Source organism: Bactrocera latifrons, unplaced genomic scaffold (assembly GCF_001853355.1).
Source record: "Bactrocera latifrons isolate USDA-ARS-PBARC rearing strain unplaced genomic scaffold, ASM185335v1 scaffold_94, whole genome shotgun sequence".
Classification (NCBI taxonomy): domain Eukaryota; kingdom Metazoa; phylum Arthropoda; class Insecta; order Diptera; family Tephritidae; genus Bactrocera; species Bactrocera latifrons.
In genome coordinates, this window is record NW_017537645.1 from 299,672 (window position 1) to 316,038 (window position 16,367).

At 34.1% G+C, this 16,367-nt stretch overlaps 1 protein-coding gene across 1 annotated transcript in view; it reads left to right on the plus strand.

The window, feature by feature from the left end:
- Positions 1 to 16,367, plus strand: part of LOC108977675 (probable basic-leucine zipper transcription factor E) — a 46,659-nt gene that overhangs the window by 19,440 nt on the left and 10,852 nt on the right. Inside the window, exon 2 of the mRNA XM_018947490.1 lies at positions 7,594 to 7,996. Coding sequence (XP_018803035.1) covers positions 7,607 to 7,996 — 390 coding nt within the window. The 5' untranslated portion in view covers positions 7,594 to 7,606. The remainder of the gene's footprint in view (positions 1 to 7,593; positions 7,997 to 16,367) is intronic.

The window sequence follows — 16,367 nt, forward strand, 5'->3', positions numbered from 1 at the left end:
CTTTTTTTGGGCGAGGAGTCGCCAGCCTGTGCCACTTGGAAGATTACCTCTTTGCCTCGACATCACACTCAAAGCTCCATGACTCTGTCTCAGGTCATGTCTTTGTCGCAGATTTCCCGAGTTTCACAAAGATTTTAATCGCGGCTCTACTCACAGAAACACGTCCTGCGAAAATGTTTGTCCTGACTCTCCAGGTGCTCGGAAACAACTGACCAGCCGCTCGTTCATTAGGTAGGAACGCCCATACTGAATACAGTCAGTGCGCGAGAAACCGCGCAAGAAAATTAGTTCTTTGTTAGAAAATTACCTTCTGGACAACCCCTGTACATTTATTACTCGGATGAACTTGAGAATTTTGGGATTTATTCATAGATGTTATAGAATTTTTTGAAGTCGTGTTTATGTCGGCACACATTTCAAACGGGTTTTCCATCATATAATATTTATGCAGAATTTTAATTACAAACTAAATTGAGAGGGCTCAGAACATCATATAGAGCTTTGCGGTCTTAGTATTATTCAAGGAAGATTTGCGAGTAGTTCTGAGAACCTTAAGCTAAAAATAATGTGTTGTAAATAAAATTTTCGTGCGTATTATAATATTGTAGTTTATAACTCAGTTATACCGAAACGATGAAATGTTAGAATATTTCATATAAATTTCGAAAACAAAAACCACAAATTCCATACTTAGCAGCAATATCGCTTTGTTGAGAAAAATTATATATGGACCTATGTATGTATATACACTGTAAAATGTATGAGCAAAATTATACATTCAACATAAAGTTAGCTAAAGACACACAAACATATGTACATATATGTATAATATATAGAGCTATATACGTCATAGCAATAAATTCTTTTCCAATACTCTCCTCTTTTATCCTCCAAATATATCCATATGTGTATAGATACATATGTATGTATGTAAGCCAAGTTCATTTATTATGTGAATAATAAATTAAACAAAGATCAGTCATTCGCTATTCTTCAGCTTTTCACTTCTGCCGATCAATCTCCGGAATACTTTACCCAAATAGCACCGAATAAATTATACTTTTATACACACATACACACAAATACATGCATACGAAGTTTTTTTTTATAGAAACTTGGTCGAATCGAATAGCATTATGCAAAGGAGTTTTGTCATCAGAGACTTGGCGTATGCTGTAGCTTTATGTTTGTATGTTCGATTGCACAATTAAAGAAAGTAGCTTGGAGGGTGGCGAATCGATTGAACGAATGGTATAAGTAACATAAATTGGATTGCTTTTCAGATTAGTTCTTGTTATGAATGTTTTTTCTGTAGCTTTTAACTTTTCTTTTAAGAGAGTAGATCTCAAAGGAATCGATCTGGCAAATGGGTAATCAAATAACATACATATATACTTATGCCAGAAGATTCGAAGACAATTAGGGTTATTTATAGTACATTGAGGGTCTCGTCGCAAAAGGTTTCAAATTGGTTGGACCTGTTGTAAGCTTCTGCATTTATAAGAAATATTGAAAAATTATCTTGAATTATCTCCTAAGAGCGTTACAAATGTATTTATTTTTTTTTTTTGCAAATAAAACAAAAAAAGTTTGAGATATCAATAAAATTCTATATTCCTGTGCAAGTACACTCGATGCCATTACGTATGGAACTCGATTTCTTTAGCACTTGCAGAAGACCACTTGCAGAAGACCAAACGCTGAACCCAATTATCGACGATTTTCGAGCAAAAATCGGCCGATACGAGTACTGCTGCAATTTCACGTTCGATATTCGATTTGACTTAACGCCAACTATCTGGGCCATTTCGGGAGATGACACGTTCATCAAACTTGGTTTTCAATAAATATTTTGTGATTTTTGCGGTGTGGCTTGTGGTGTTGTCCTGTTGGAACCACATTTTGTCCAAGTCCATACTAACCGATTCGGGCCAAAAGTATTCGGTTATCATTGAGCTGTAGCAATTCCCATTTACTGTACCATGTCGGTCTTGAGCATCACGGTAGAAGTACGGCCCAATAACGCCGCCGGCCATAAACCGCACCAAACTGTAATTTCTTCGGGATTCTATAGTGACTCATGGAGTACGTGGATCGTATATCTTTCAATGATGAAATGGCAAACCTTATTGAAGAGAAATGTCAAAAGAGCGGCCGTCGGTTGCTAATTGCTTGCGATCAAGATCAAGGCCTTGCATGGAAAACTTTTTTATTTAACAATGTATCTTCAAGATACTTGGCGTGAATTATTCTCCAAGGCTACCCTACTACTAACCGTAGATATTGTTTACATCGGAGCATTATATCAAAAATATTTATACTTATTTATTACTTCGCATAAGTCAATGGAAAGGTGAAGATAAATTTAGTGAAATATTTTCTCGTTTTAAGCGCCGATCGGCGATCAATTATCAATGATCTATCTCTACGCATTTTTAATTTACAGAAATATATGTATGTTTATCTGCAAATACATATGTGCTAGTAAATATAAATATGGTACATAAACAAAGACTTTTCGTAAAGCTGAAGCTCATTCATCAATGGCGTAATGTAATAAATTTAATAGCAAAATTGAGAAAAACTATTGTATATGATACACACACATATACAATAACAGTAAACAATTGTTGTTGCGTTATAAATAAATGTACATATGTATACTTAATAGTTAGCAGTGATTGTGCCCTGCGCTCTGTGTCCACCCTCCACAAGACGTCCCTATAGACTTCCTGTGATAAAAGTTCATAACGATACTGACACTTTACAAATATGTAAGTATATATGTGCATGCATATATTATAAAACGAGTAATGTTGCATATATCGCCAACTACATATACTCCTATAAATTATATATGTATTTATATGCATACAAATACATATCTGTATGTACATACATATGTACTCATATAAATTCTGTATATAATCACTTAAACTCGTAGAGTTTTATTTTTGTTATATTGAATGCCTGATATTCCATTTTATGTGTTGAATACAATGCTCGCGACAGACTGCAAACTGCATCTGTCAAATATTAAAATACACACGTTCTTATATACGGACCTATTTTGACAGCTGCACGACTACACGACGGCAGGCCGACAGTTGTCGTTCTCGCTAACTTCAATTTATTCCTATGTTTGCCAACGACAGTAGCGTTGACAGTAGAATGGAAGATAGAGAGATGAGGTAGAGTGGTGATGCCACTAATATGTRAAATGTAAAATTACTCAAAGCTCTAACAAACCTGACGTTATTTTACAAATAAAAGCTATGTTACATCATTTATAATAATAATTGATAATTTCAAACAAATAAATTTAACTATTTACTTATTTTTTGCTTAAAAATTTCACTTTGAACAAAATATTAAAATTTCATTGAAGTGCAAGGTATTAGCCACAACGAAATTGTGTACATGCAAAATGGACAACTGCGTTGTTTTGTGTTCATTGTGTTCCGCACATTACACACCAATTATATTGAGCAATATCGTTCGTTGCTACTTAAGATGATGGGTGGTTCGTCTGCAAGTTATTGTAAAAAGTTCTAACTGAAATTATATTATTATAATTATTAATTAGTATCTGTCAGCTATTCTCAGACCCCGAGAATTTGAATTTTGTTAAACCCTTTGTAAAACTGTTAAAAAAGAGAGACCAGTTTGTTTAACTGGAATATATTGTTGATATTGATATCATTGGAACTATAATTGATCCCATGTCCGACAACACTAACGAAAAAAAAAAAATTGAATGACAATAGTGTATTCAATGGTACAAATATGCAATGGATTCGCAATGCTCTTCAGAAGCGAATTTTTACAAAAGTAGCTGCCAGTTGAGTTCTGGAACCTATTTTCTTCTTATACCCTGAACAGGGTAGATCAAGTTTGTAACACCTAGAAAAAAGCTCTGGAGATCGTATTAAAATATGTGTAAACAATCAGCATGACGAGCTGAGTTCATTTGGTCATGTCCGCCCATTCGTTCTCGAACTAATCCCTCAGTTTTTGAATTCAGATCTAAAATTTGACACACGTCCAAAAAAAGCTACTCATATGTAAGAACTACCGATATCGGTAGCTGTCATACAAACATAGAATTCGGAGTTTAGTCCTTAACAAGTTTCTCATTTGAAAAGATGACCTCATGAAATTTGTCATGGATTATTGCCGAAAACGGTGGTACTACTACAGCATATATCTGTCATACAAACTAAAATATACATATTCCTCTTTATTGGCGTAGATACCGCTTGCGACGTATTAGCCGAGTTTACAACAGCGCGATAATCCAATTGGAGGTTCTAAGTGTAGCCAGGTCCTTCTCCACCTGGTCTTTCCAACGGAGTGGAAATCTTCCCCTTGCTCCGCTTCTCACGGCGGCCATTCGGACGACATTACCTAGATAATAGCGGAGCTGCTGGTTGGGGGATGATGAGTGACTTGTAGAGTTTATCTCAGTTCGTCAAGAGAGGACTTTACTTCTCAATTGCCTAGACTAAAGTTTCAGCTTTAAAAACAAACTACGTGCTGCTACCATAAAGTTACCTATAAGTTTTTAAACATTTTTAAGTATCCTTTTCCTCTTCATTAAACTACTTTTGGTTTTTGGCGTACGGTAAAGTCAGCGTCTTGCTGAACCTCGATGCTACAAAGTCCACTGAAATTGTTAGTTCGTCACGCCTTATCCGGATATAAGACTGAATCTCCTTTTTTTTGTTACTCTCAGCACGGTAATGCTATTCGTACAATCTTTTAAGAGCCTTCTTACATAATTACGGTTCATAATTTCAGAACAATTTATTCTTAATCACGGATTATACTTTAATTATATACTTATCTATTATGTAAATATGTAAACAGTCTATATCCACAAAGGTGCGCGTGTAATTCCCTCAGATCTCAAGATTTCCGAAATGAGCTGCGCTTAATATGCCATCAAATAGTCACAAAAGCAACAAATGTAAGTGTGCATATGAATTGATTTGACTATAAACTGGGACTTACTTATAGTTAGACAGAGGCAGTGCGTGAGGGGAAGAGAGAGAGAGAGAGCAAGAGAAGTGCGGAAAGAATTACAACACGCTCTTAAAAACATAAAACTTCAAAGCGCCGCCTTTGTTGTGGCCTTTTTCTTACACATTTTCATTTTTAACTACACGAATGATCGAAAAAGTTGCACTCACAGATGGAGAAAAAAATGAAAAAGTGGAAACGTAAAAAGAAAACTATGAAAAGTAAATTATGTATTTGGTGCACAGTGCATCCCCGCCAAAATAACCTTTTGATGTTGTCGCCTGCTTTGACGTATTGACTCGCACGCATACCCACACATCTGTAGATACAATAACAATATATGTGTGTATATATGGCTGTCTATAAGTAGGTGTGTGTGTATATGAAATTGTGCGCAATTGTTTGTATATTTGTATTGTCTCAATATTTACCTTTACTAATTACGGTGTTGGGGACTTTGAAAAGTGCCGATTTTTGAACCAACAAATAAACGATATTATTGCCTTAAACGCGCACATACAAACATGTATATATGTACATGTAAAATCGTATGTGTGTATATTGAGTTATGTGTTGAAAAATTAATTAAAATATTTGCCTTTTTAAAACAACTGATTTGTGGAAAAGTCATAATTTGCCTGAAACAATGTAGAAATAATTAAGGTAAACACAACAACATCGCTCAAAACATCATAATTGCATAAGTAAACAATTAATTTGTATGTAGGTGTTATTTGCAGAAATTTAACGGCAAAGTGTGAACTAAATGACAGCGTCAATTGGATTTGTCAATTTGTTGGCTTGTCATTTCGAGCCGGTTATTTACAGATAATGCCTCTATTTTCGTATATTATACGTTTTTATTTTCTTTTTTTACATTTTCTAGTTTTATGTTTATTTTTATTATTATTATTGTTTTCATTGTGGTTGTTGTACTTTACAAAGTAATAAAAGATGCCAAGAAAGAAAAACAAATACTTCATTGTTGTATTATTGCAAAAAAATATATGCAATTAGCCGTTTAATTTATTGCTATTAGAACAACAATAAATACACATGCCCATACTATGTATGTACATACATATCTAATACATTCATTCATATTACTGTCCTGCAACATTTTTATTATTTGCTTAGTTGATAATAAACGTACTTGGGCCAATTACCGCTACTCTATTACGAACGACTTTTAAAGAGATAACTTTTAGTGCAAATTTACATATATATTTTTATGCATAATGCTAGCGGAGTTTACTTATTCTTATGATTACAATAATTTATTCCTTCATATTGCAAAATATCTATAAAATACTACTTTTGACAAAAAATAGTAAGACTTTTTAATTTAAATTTCGCGCGAAAAGCCATGCGTGGAAATGCTTTTTTGTTCTTTTTGATGTTGATGTTCTTTTTCTACCCAGAGGATACTTGGTTTATGACCAGAAGACGTTGTAAAATAAAACAAGCGTTTCTGGCCACTCCCAAGAGAACTAATCGAATCTGAATGGCAATCAGAGAACTTTCCTTACTTATGTGAATTTCTACACATGACATCTGTATCAAATGTCACAACAAATCATTGGTAGTATAGGCGTGTCTTTCTAAAGTACATAATTTGCATTCGGCGGTTTTTACGATAAGTCAAATTATTCAACAAAGAAGTTCCGTTAAATTTTGTGTGCGGAATCAAACTTCTGATGCCGAAACGTTCAAAATGCTGGAAAAGGTCTTCGCTGATAATTGTTTGTCGCGAGCAAGTGTTTTTGATTGACAAGTGTGGAGAACGTCTTGACGACGAAGCACGTCCAGGACGGTCATCAACATCAACCGATGATCAACACGTCAATAAAACAAAGTAATTGGTTTACGAATCGACCATTAACATTCAAAGATACTAGTGGCATGGTTGGAATATCGGAAAGATCGGTGAAAACTATTTTAATATATTATTTTTATTATAAAAGTGAAAGCATGGTTGGTTAAAAAATTATTCAATTTTTTCGATAAACTGCTTCGCGTTAACATCTGTGAAACATTGATTTGAATAAGCATAAGGACCTGCAACCTTCTTTTATATGGGTTTAGAAATAATAGTCTGTTATGTTCATTTCCTTGCTCTTATATGGGCACTGTGGAGTCTGTTTCCTGTTTAGGTGCTAAATATTTGTTATATGATAGAGATCGTCGGTAGTTTTGAGTTCAGTCTTAAAGACAATGGTTTTATTAGATTTCTAAAAATCATAAGTGTTGTAATAGTTCCAAAAGGATTGAAAAAACATTGATCTGACTTTGAATTCTTTACCATTATCATAGTTTATACCGATAAAATTTGCCGAAACTTCAAAGGTGCTTAGATTGTTAGATTATTGCAATGCTTATCTTACAGTTTTTTTTAACCTTTTTGACTAAAAAAATAAGAAACTTGATTCTTTTAGGGATTACAGGAATATATATTAGGTAAAAGTTCGAAATAAAATTCTCCACTTATTGATCCCTATCTGCATTTTATTTCGCAACCTTTTTTAAATTTTAACTACAACTGTTTTTACATATGCTTTTTTCACTTTACAGATGCCTGCACAATATGGAACTTGCGATTTGTAAAACAGAGTTGCCAACTACCAGATTTATGCTACCAACTGCACCGGCCTCCTTCTATCAGAAGAATAACGCTCACTTCAGTGAGATACTCAATTTTAACACCAATTATCTATTCAATAAGAATAATATAAACAACAACAATAGTAATAGTAATAATAGTCAAAATAACAACAGCAACAATCATAATAATAGTGCCAGTGTGAGTGCAAGTGCAATTATAAATAATAATAGTCAAAATATTAGTGCTAACAATAACAACAACCATAATACTAATTCAATTTTGTGCAACAACGGTAATAATAATAACAACGCAAGCGGCAGCATGCGTCTGAAAAAGAATCGGCGAGTGACGTTCCTAAAGAATCTGATCGAGGTGAGTTATTTCCTTCACGAAAAAAAAAATATATATATAAAATAATCCAATCAAATCAAACAAAACTTCAAAATTTGTAGAATAATTGAGAGAAAAGGTGATGTTGTCTTATTAAAATGCAAGTTTTGCATTTAATATGCATCGCATGTGGGGGCATTTGCATAATTTGCTGTTTTCTTACATACGTACATAAATATTTATATATGTATATGATCCAATATATGTATTTTTACTCCTATATTACTTCATATTTCACTGCATTCAAAAGTGAGGGTGCATTAGGGGTGCTCTTCTTTTTATCATAATTTGTTTTTCTCTTTTCGCACTTAATCCGTCTCCTCAATAGAAAAAAGGTCTTTCAAACAAAAATATTTAAAAATATATCTGATTTTATATACCCGACCATATCCAAATTTATCACTTTAGATATCTCACACGCTATTCGCTCGTAAACTTTTTATACATTATAAAAAAGTGCATCCCTAGTGCACCAGTTGCATGTGGAGGAGTTCGTTTTTTCACTTGATCACCCGATATACTTATGATAATATGTATGTATATATGCAAGCACATAATTAGTTTTGGTTCGTTTAATGACAGTGACTGCGTTTGTTCTTGGCATAAATACCGCAGCCCATAATTTGTGCAAAGTGAAAATGTGATAAAAATGCTAAACATTTAAGTGTTATATGCATTTTTTTTTCGCGTATGTACATACATGTAAGATCTTCAAGACGTTCACTCACTAAATGTGGAATATGTAGAATATATTTTCTTGACCCACTGAAAATAGCCCTCCGTAGCTCTGATCTCAACTGAGATCACAACCTTCAATTTCAGACAGCAAATAGTCGGTTATCATTGCGCTGTAACGATCGCCACTGACGGTTACGTTCTGACCGACTTCATTTTTGAAGAAATATGGACCAATGATTCCATCGGCTCACAAATCACACCAAACCGTTTTTTTTTTCTGGAAGAAGTATCAGCTCTTGATTCTCTTCAGGTTGCTCTTCGTCCCAAATGCGGGAATTTTGCTTGTCTACATATCCATTGAGTAAGAAATGGGTCGCATCGCTGAACATAATTGGGCTGGAAAACTTCTTGGAACTTTTCAAGAACCCATAGAACGAAAGGATATCGCTTGAGAAAGTCGAGCGGCTGAAGATCTTGAAGAAGCTGCTATTTTGTACGTTTTTAATTAAAAATCTCCACGTAAAATGTGCCAAGTCGTTTCATACGCCAGTCTGAGTTGCTGCGAACGCGCCGAATCGACTCGTCAGGGTTTTCACTCATCGTCCGGCTGTTATATTTTCGATACAGTGTGCTGGACGTAGTCTATTCGGTTAAATATTATCCAATAATAAATGCTGGGTATCAATGTATCAAAAGTTGAGCAAACCGCACGAAATACAAAACGTGCATTTTTACAGAACATGCATTTTCGTAATAAAGGTTAATGATTTTTAAACGTTAAATAAAGTAATATGATAGCTTGACACGCCTCATGCGAGATCTGTCAAAAACAGGGTATTTAAAAAAGTACCTCTACTTAAATCATCAGTTACCTTAACTGTAGCTTTTGATGAAAACGATGTTAGCTGCCGTTGATGAGGTGATCATAAATCACACCAACTAGGGATAGAGAGGTTTTGGTACATTGTAGTCTCCCCAAAGATACCTCAGAAGTAAATCTGTTTATTTCTTACAGTCAAAAGTCTATAATCTTTATTAGTAGATCGGCATACAATTTTGTTCTTAGTGGAATTTCTGAGTCAGATAAGATCAAATTGCAGAATTCTTCTGTGTATCTTGGAATTATTTTCAATTTTTTACTTCGTTTCACGATGATATAGAGCCCTCACATTTATTTTCCCAAATTATTTCTCCATTCTATTATGATAATAACCATACTCTATAAGAAAGATTTGATAATGTAGTATCCGTAATATTGAGGTAACTGCTTTTAAGGGATAAAGAAATTTGGAGGGAGTTTCACTTTTTTTATCAAGGTAAATATGTTCCAGCAGAGGTGGATAAATATTTGGCAAATTGACAGAAAAATGTGTCTGAAAAGAGAATTTCACAACAACTGCAAGCGTTTTTGGACGTCTTGGAACCATTGTCTGTTGTTCTGTATATAGATCTAGTTCCTCATATTGGAGATATCGATCTAAAATTTGGTACCTGCTCTTTTCTTACCAGCTGCTCATTGCACGGTTGATATCGGACCCCTTTAGCATATAACTACCATACAAACTGTATAATTTGAATCAAGCTCTTCTAACCTTTTGTATTTGTTAAAGGTATTATTCGAATAAAGGATAGAAATAGATTATTTTAAAATAATCAATGATCAACTGATTTTAAGAAGAGAATATCAAGGTAAAATGTTTATAGGCTTTAAAAAGTGATTTTCGCATATTCGAAAAAAATAATAGAATGTAGATTATTTGAGGTTACACCTATGATTGACCAATTTTTATAAGTGAATATCAAGGTAAAATATTTATAAGCTTTAAAAATTGATTCTCGTAAATTCGAGAAAGAATAGAAATATTTTAGGTTACACCTATCATTACTCGGTTTTAAAAATATAATAAGAAAAAGGTTTATAGGCTTAAAATAGTGAAATAGTGAATTCCTCAAAAGAGGAAAATAGGTTATTTGAAGGTTATCTGCAATAAACCGTTTTTATTATTTAAGTTAAAGCTATATACGTTCAAAATTGCAATTTTCGAAAATTCGAAAAAAATAATAGAATGTAGATTATTTTAGGTTACATCTATGATTGACCAATTTTTATAAGTGAATATCAAGGTAAAAGATTTATAGGCTTTAAAAATTGATTCTCGTAAATTCGAGAAAGAATAGAAATATTTTAGGTTACACCTATCATTACTCGGTTTTAAAAATATAATAAGAAAAAGGTTTATAGGCTTAAAATAGTGAAATAGTGAATTCCTCAAAAGAGGAAAATAGGTTATTTGAAGGTTATCTGCAATAAACCGTTTTTATTATTTAAGTTAAAGCTATATACGTTCAAAATTGCAATTTTCGAAAATTCGAAAAAAATAATAGAATGTAGATTATTTTAGGTTACATCTATGATTGACCAATTTTTATAAGTGAATATCAAGGTAAAAGATTTATAGGCTTTAAAAATTGATTCTCGTAAATTCGAGAAAGAATAGAAATATATTATTTTAGGTTACACCTATCATTACTCGGTTTTAAAAATATAATAAGAAAAATGTTTATAGGCTTAAAATAGTGAATTCCTAAAAAGAGGAAAATAGGTTATTTGAAGATGTATCTGCAATAAAACGTTTTTATTATTTGAGTTAAAGCTATATACGTTCAAAATTGTAATTTTCGAAAATTCGAAATGAAAATAGTGATTTTCGAAAATTCGAAAAAAGATAGAAATCGATTATTTTAGTTCTTACTTATGATTAACCCATTTTAACAAGAGAATATCAAGGAAAAAGGTTTACACATAGGCTAATAAAAGAAAAAATACATACATATGTTATACCTACGACGAAACGATTTTATTATGTTAGTAAAAGATATACATATGTACATGTCAAGTAGCGATTTTTGAAAACTCGAAATTAGAATAGTGATTTTCGAAAACTAGACTTTACAATATTGGTTTTCAAAAACTGCAAATTAAAATCTTGATTTTCGAAAGTTCTAAATTTTAGAATTAATTAATTCTTCAAAAAAATTTTTAATTAATGCCGTAATAATATTTAGAGCTTTTCTTGATTTTAATCATGTTTCGAACATATCATTAACTTTGACTTGGTTGTAAACGTTCGTAACCTTGAATGTATATTTTGACCGGTTTATTATAAAAAACCAATTTACAGAAACAATTTTTGGTTCGAAAAAAGTTGATTTCCAAATAAAAAAGCAGCGAACACAATTTTTCTGGCATCAAAGGACAAGTTGTCAGTGTGTTCGAACCACTTGTGTAGTATGTTCGTTCCGTCACTCTCTAATCGAAGACAGCTCTCATTGAATATCAGATTGCTTGAAGTCATCGTGATCACTCAACTCTTCTTTTCCTTTGCCGCATATCCTAACCTCACAAGCTGAAACGTAAGCTGCCAAGGCAAAGCATATTTTATGATACACACTGATATTAGCTAATTGTGCGATAAATGTTTAACGAAATAAATGTTACGAAGCCGTGAAACTGTCATTTAAATCAAAGGAATTGCGTTTGCAATCGCTTCCATTATAAATTACTTTGATTTATCACTTTGCTCGATCGTTCGCTGTCTTCCGCTGCGTTCGCATAAAGTTCACATTTGTAGATACTATATGAATACGTAAATATTATATATGCATATGTATATATAATACATACGTATGTGTGTGTGTGTCTATAGCAGATCAGAGTTTGGATGCCGCTGTGTAGGACAAGACACTGGGGCTAGGCAGCTACTACTTACGCGTTCGCAAATCATTCAAATACACAAACGCAAACATATTTATATACATACAACACACACACGTTTACATACATATTTATTTATATCCTCTTTTGCGGGCGAAGCTTTGGAAATTAACGTGTGCCTCGACTTATCGGCCATGCCAGTCACGTTATTAGCCAGATTTGTGCAAAGCCAAATGCAACTGGCTATTCTTTTCACACACGCACACACATATACATATGTACATATATATATTTGCATGCATAAACATACACACTCGCATTGCAATTATTGTTTTTTTTTAGTTGTTGGCTGTCATTTAAAGTGCTTATGCAAATACACACAAAGAAATATTAATATTAATGCACACACACATACATACAAATGTACACATATGGACGCAAAGCATTTGCACGCGCTGAGTGACAGTGTTGACAACGATGAGTGTCTTTAAATAGACATATTTATCCTTAGAATGTGTGCAGGCAGGTAGCATACACCTACTTGGGTAGATCGTCGCGTATATGTATTTGTTTGCGTGTAGGCACGCTTCGACGCATCGAAGGCAAATGCTAAATTGACGCTCATTGTATGTGCGTAAATTGCAAATTATAATTGTTAGTACAAAAGCGAATGTGGAAATATGTATGTATGTATGTGGATATGGCAAATTGTCGATTGAAAAGGAAATGTATTTTTGTAGTAGACGGGGTTGCCACTTTTGCGTGTTCTTATGACGAAAATGTTTTAATTTTCCATCACATGCTTGAGGGTTGAGAATCCATTTTTTTATTTTCCTATTCATTTATTTTAAACAGATAAGCAAGTTCTAAGTTTGAGTGCAACCGAACATTTTATACACTTGCAACTAGCAGGAATCATAACAGGGAAATATCTTAGGGTTTAAAGCGACAACCAGTAGATCCTAATCTAAGCAAATTTATAGAGGATCGGATCGAAATCTAGCAATTTTATAGATACCAATCCTCTGGTTGGTTATCATCTTACAATGTAAGCAATTTTATCTGTTCCCACTACAGTCGGGTCTACGTAACCGGAACGGATATTTATGCTGTCAAGGACTGACAACTCGGAAGATTCGGGCGCTACGACAACAACAATCTAAGCAATTTTATATATACATATACAACAGATAACCCATAGCCTGACCGACATACATATTCCGTTAGAAAAGCGGTAATCATTATAGGTATGGGAGTTGAGGTGGTATCGAACCGATTTTAACTATTAACTACTATCATGCCACCTACTAAAAAATGTTCTCAGGGTACTTAAGTACCTCACATACAATCACCAATCATATGCAGCATAGTCACCCAGAAGTTCGAAAATCTTTATATTCGGTATATATGGAGGCTCAGCGAAGTATTGCCCGGTTTCAACCTATTTTTGATACTTAGACTACCTATTGCCAGTAAAAGGGTCCCTGTGAATTTCAATTGTATATCTCATACATTGACCGACATTTTCGCTCAAAAGTCAACTATAGATACTGGGGCCCATATATTCCGTACTTATTAGCTAGAGCATTTTTGATTAGATTTGGGTAATTTTTGGTCACAAGCTACTCTAAACTCTTTACTTGTGTTTGAGCATTTTATCAGTAGCAACAAGTTTGTTGTACGACTTGTCTGACTGCCGGGTCACAGCTGTAGCGCTTGAAACTTCAAAGGAACGTGCTTGCTAGAGCGGACACGCTTTGCCAAATTTCATCAGATTGACAAACAGTCGAGAGAAAGGTTCTGCGGAAGATTTATGGTCCTTTGTACATTGGCAACGGCGAACACCGCATTCGATGAAACGTTGAGCTGCACGAGATATACATACAATGACATTGCCATAGTTCACCGAATTAAGAGTTGGCGGGCACGGTGGTTAGGATGTGTCCTCTGAATGGATGAAAACACTCCAGCTCTGAAAGTATTCCACGCAGTACCCGTCGGGGGAAGCACAGCTCCATTCCGTTGGAAAGACCACGTAGAACCTGTCTACACTTGGTAAGTGTAAGCCGTGACTACGCCAATAAAGAAGAAGAATTTATTTTGTTAAGATTTATAATATTGACTAATTGTAAGAGGCGAATACAATCCTGCGCTTTAAAAACTAACTTACTTGCCATTCAATACAACAATCCTTTACCCTGCTGTTCTTCATTGGATCAAATTTTTGATATCCGTTAACCAAATTCTTTTTAGTCTATTTTTCGTTTTTCTTTAAGTAGTATGGCAGCACTGCATGTATTAAATATGTATGAATATGAGCGTTACTCAACGTATGTCACTCGCTGACTACCCATCAGTCGTTAATCTATACATACATAAGTATGTATGCCTTTGATGACTATAAATAAAAAGTTGACTTTTTTTCCGCGTGAAGTTCATCGCTAAGAAGTAAAAACATAAAAAATAAGGAAAATTCAAGCCAACGACGTCCGCACCTACCTACTGAACTACTCTGATCGCGAGACATGTCGGTAGTCATTCGAGACAATCGATCAGTTAGTTCATTGTGCCGGACGGTTGTCCAGTTGTGGCTGACAACTTTGATGTAATCTAAACTGCAAACCACGCACCTCATCCGGTCATTTTAAAGTGCACTTTTTACATGCATAATATGAGCACACACACACACACAAATATACTTAAAAACTTAGGTGAGTACTTGGTAATTTGTTGTATTTTGCTTCCTTATGCCCTCTGCTTAGATCGTTTGAGCGTTTGACACACCCTGACCCACACTAAACCATAAACTATTGTATATACGTGTGCGTGTATGTGTGTGTGCTTATTGTATCCTTTTCTCTTGGAAACGTTCGTTGATCTTCAGACGTGCCATACGCCACTTTGTAATCTAATATTCATATCCAATACATAGATCATGCATATATCATTTTTTTATTATCATGAATTTCACATTGGAAGCCGAAAATCGTATGACAGTGCCGGGCAGTGAACCTGTGCGCCTGCGCAGTGTCTTGGAAAGTGAATGAAATTTAATAGCATTCAGTGCGAAAGGTAAAATGGCGCAGACAGCCAGCTGTATGCAATCGGTTAAGCTACGACAAAATTCAAAATTTATTAAAAAACATATGTACTAAATACATACATACATATGTACATATGTATATACTTATATAGCCCATAAGTATGTGTGTATGTGTGCCGTACTAACTTCATAACCCGTCGTGAACTGTACTTTATAGTTTTCGTTGCTGGTTCCGATCGCATATCAGATTACGCAAAAAAGTTATCTCCGCACACATATTACATATAGCGACAGATCAGGACATTTGGTCGTAAGTGATATTGTCGAGAAGCGCCGAAATTCTTTTATGGTTTTATGCCACTTCCGAAATTTTTTTGGTGAATTTGAATTTTTTTATTTTAAATTTTTACGGCTATATGTGTGTATGGCTTTTTTCAGTTTATATTTATTTTTTTATTTAACAAAACTATTTCTGAAATAATATTTTTTTCATCAGAGAAACCCTCGCGTTAGACAGTGCTTTTCTGATTTAGACTCTAAAATACAACCAAAAGAATAATTTTCTCCTAAACTGCATATGTACATACGAGGTATGTTCAAAAAGTATCGCGAATTTTATGTTTTTTCAAAAGTTATTTATTTATTCATGAGTATCTATTTTGTCCCCTTCAAAGTAATCCCCATGAGATATTATACACTTGTGCCAAGGGTTTTTCCAATCTTCGTTGAAGTGCTTCGTCATTTTTTTATCTTCTTCGTCGTCCTTTCATGGGCCTCTTCAGTTTAGGGAACAAGAAAAAGTCACAGGGGGCCAGATCTGGGGAATACGATGGCTACGGCATCATTAGTGTGTTGTTTTTGCTGTGAGCAGGGGCGTTAGCGTGGTGCAAAAGCCAATTTTTGTCACATCTTCTCGG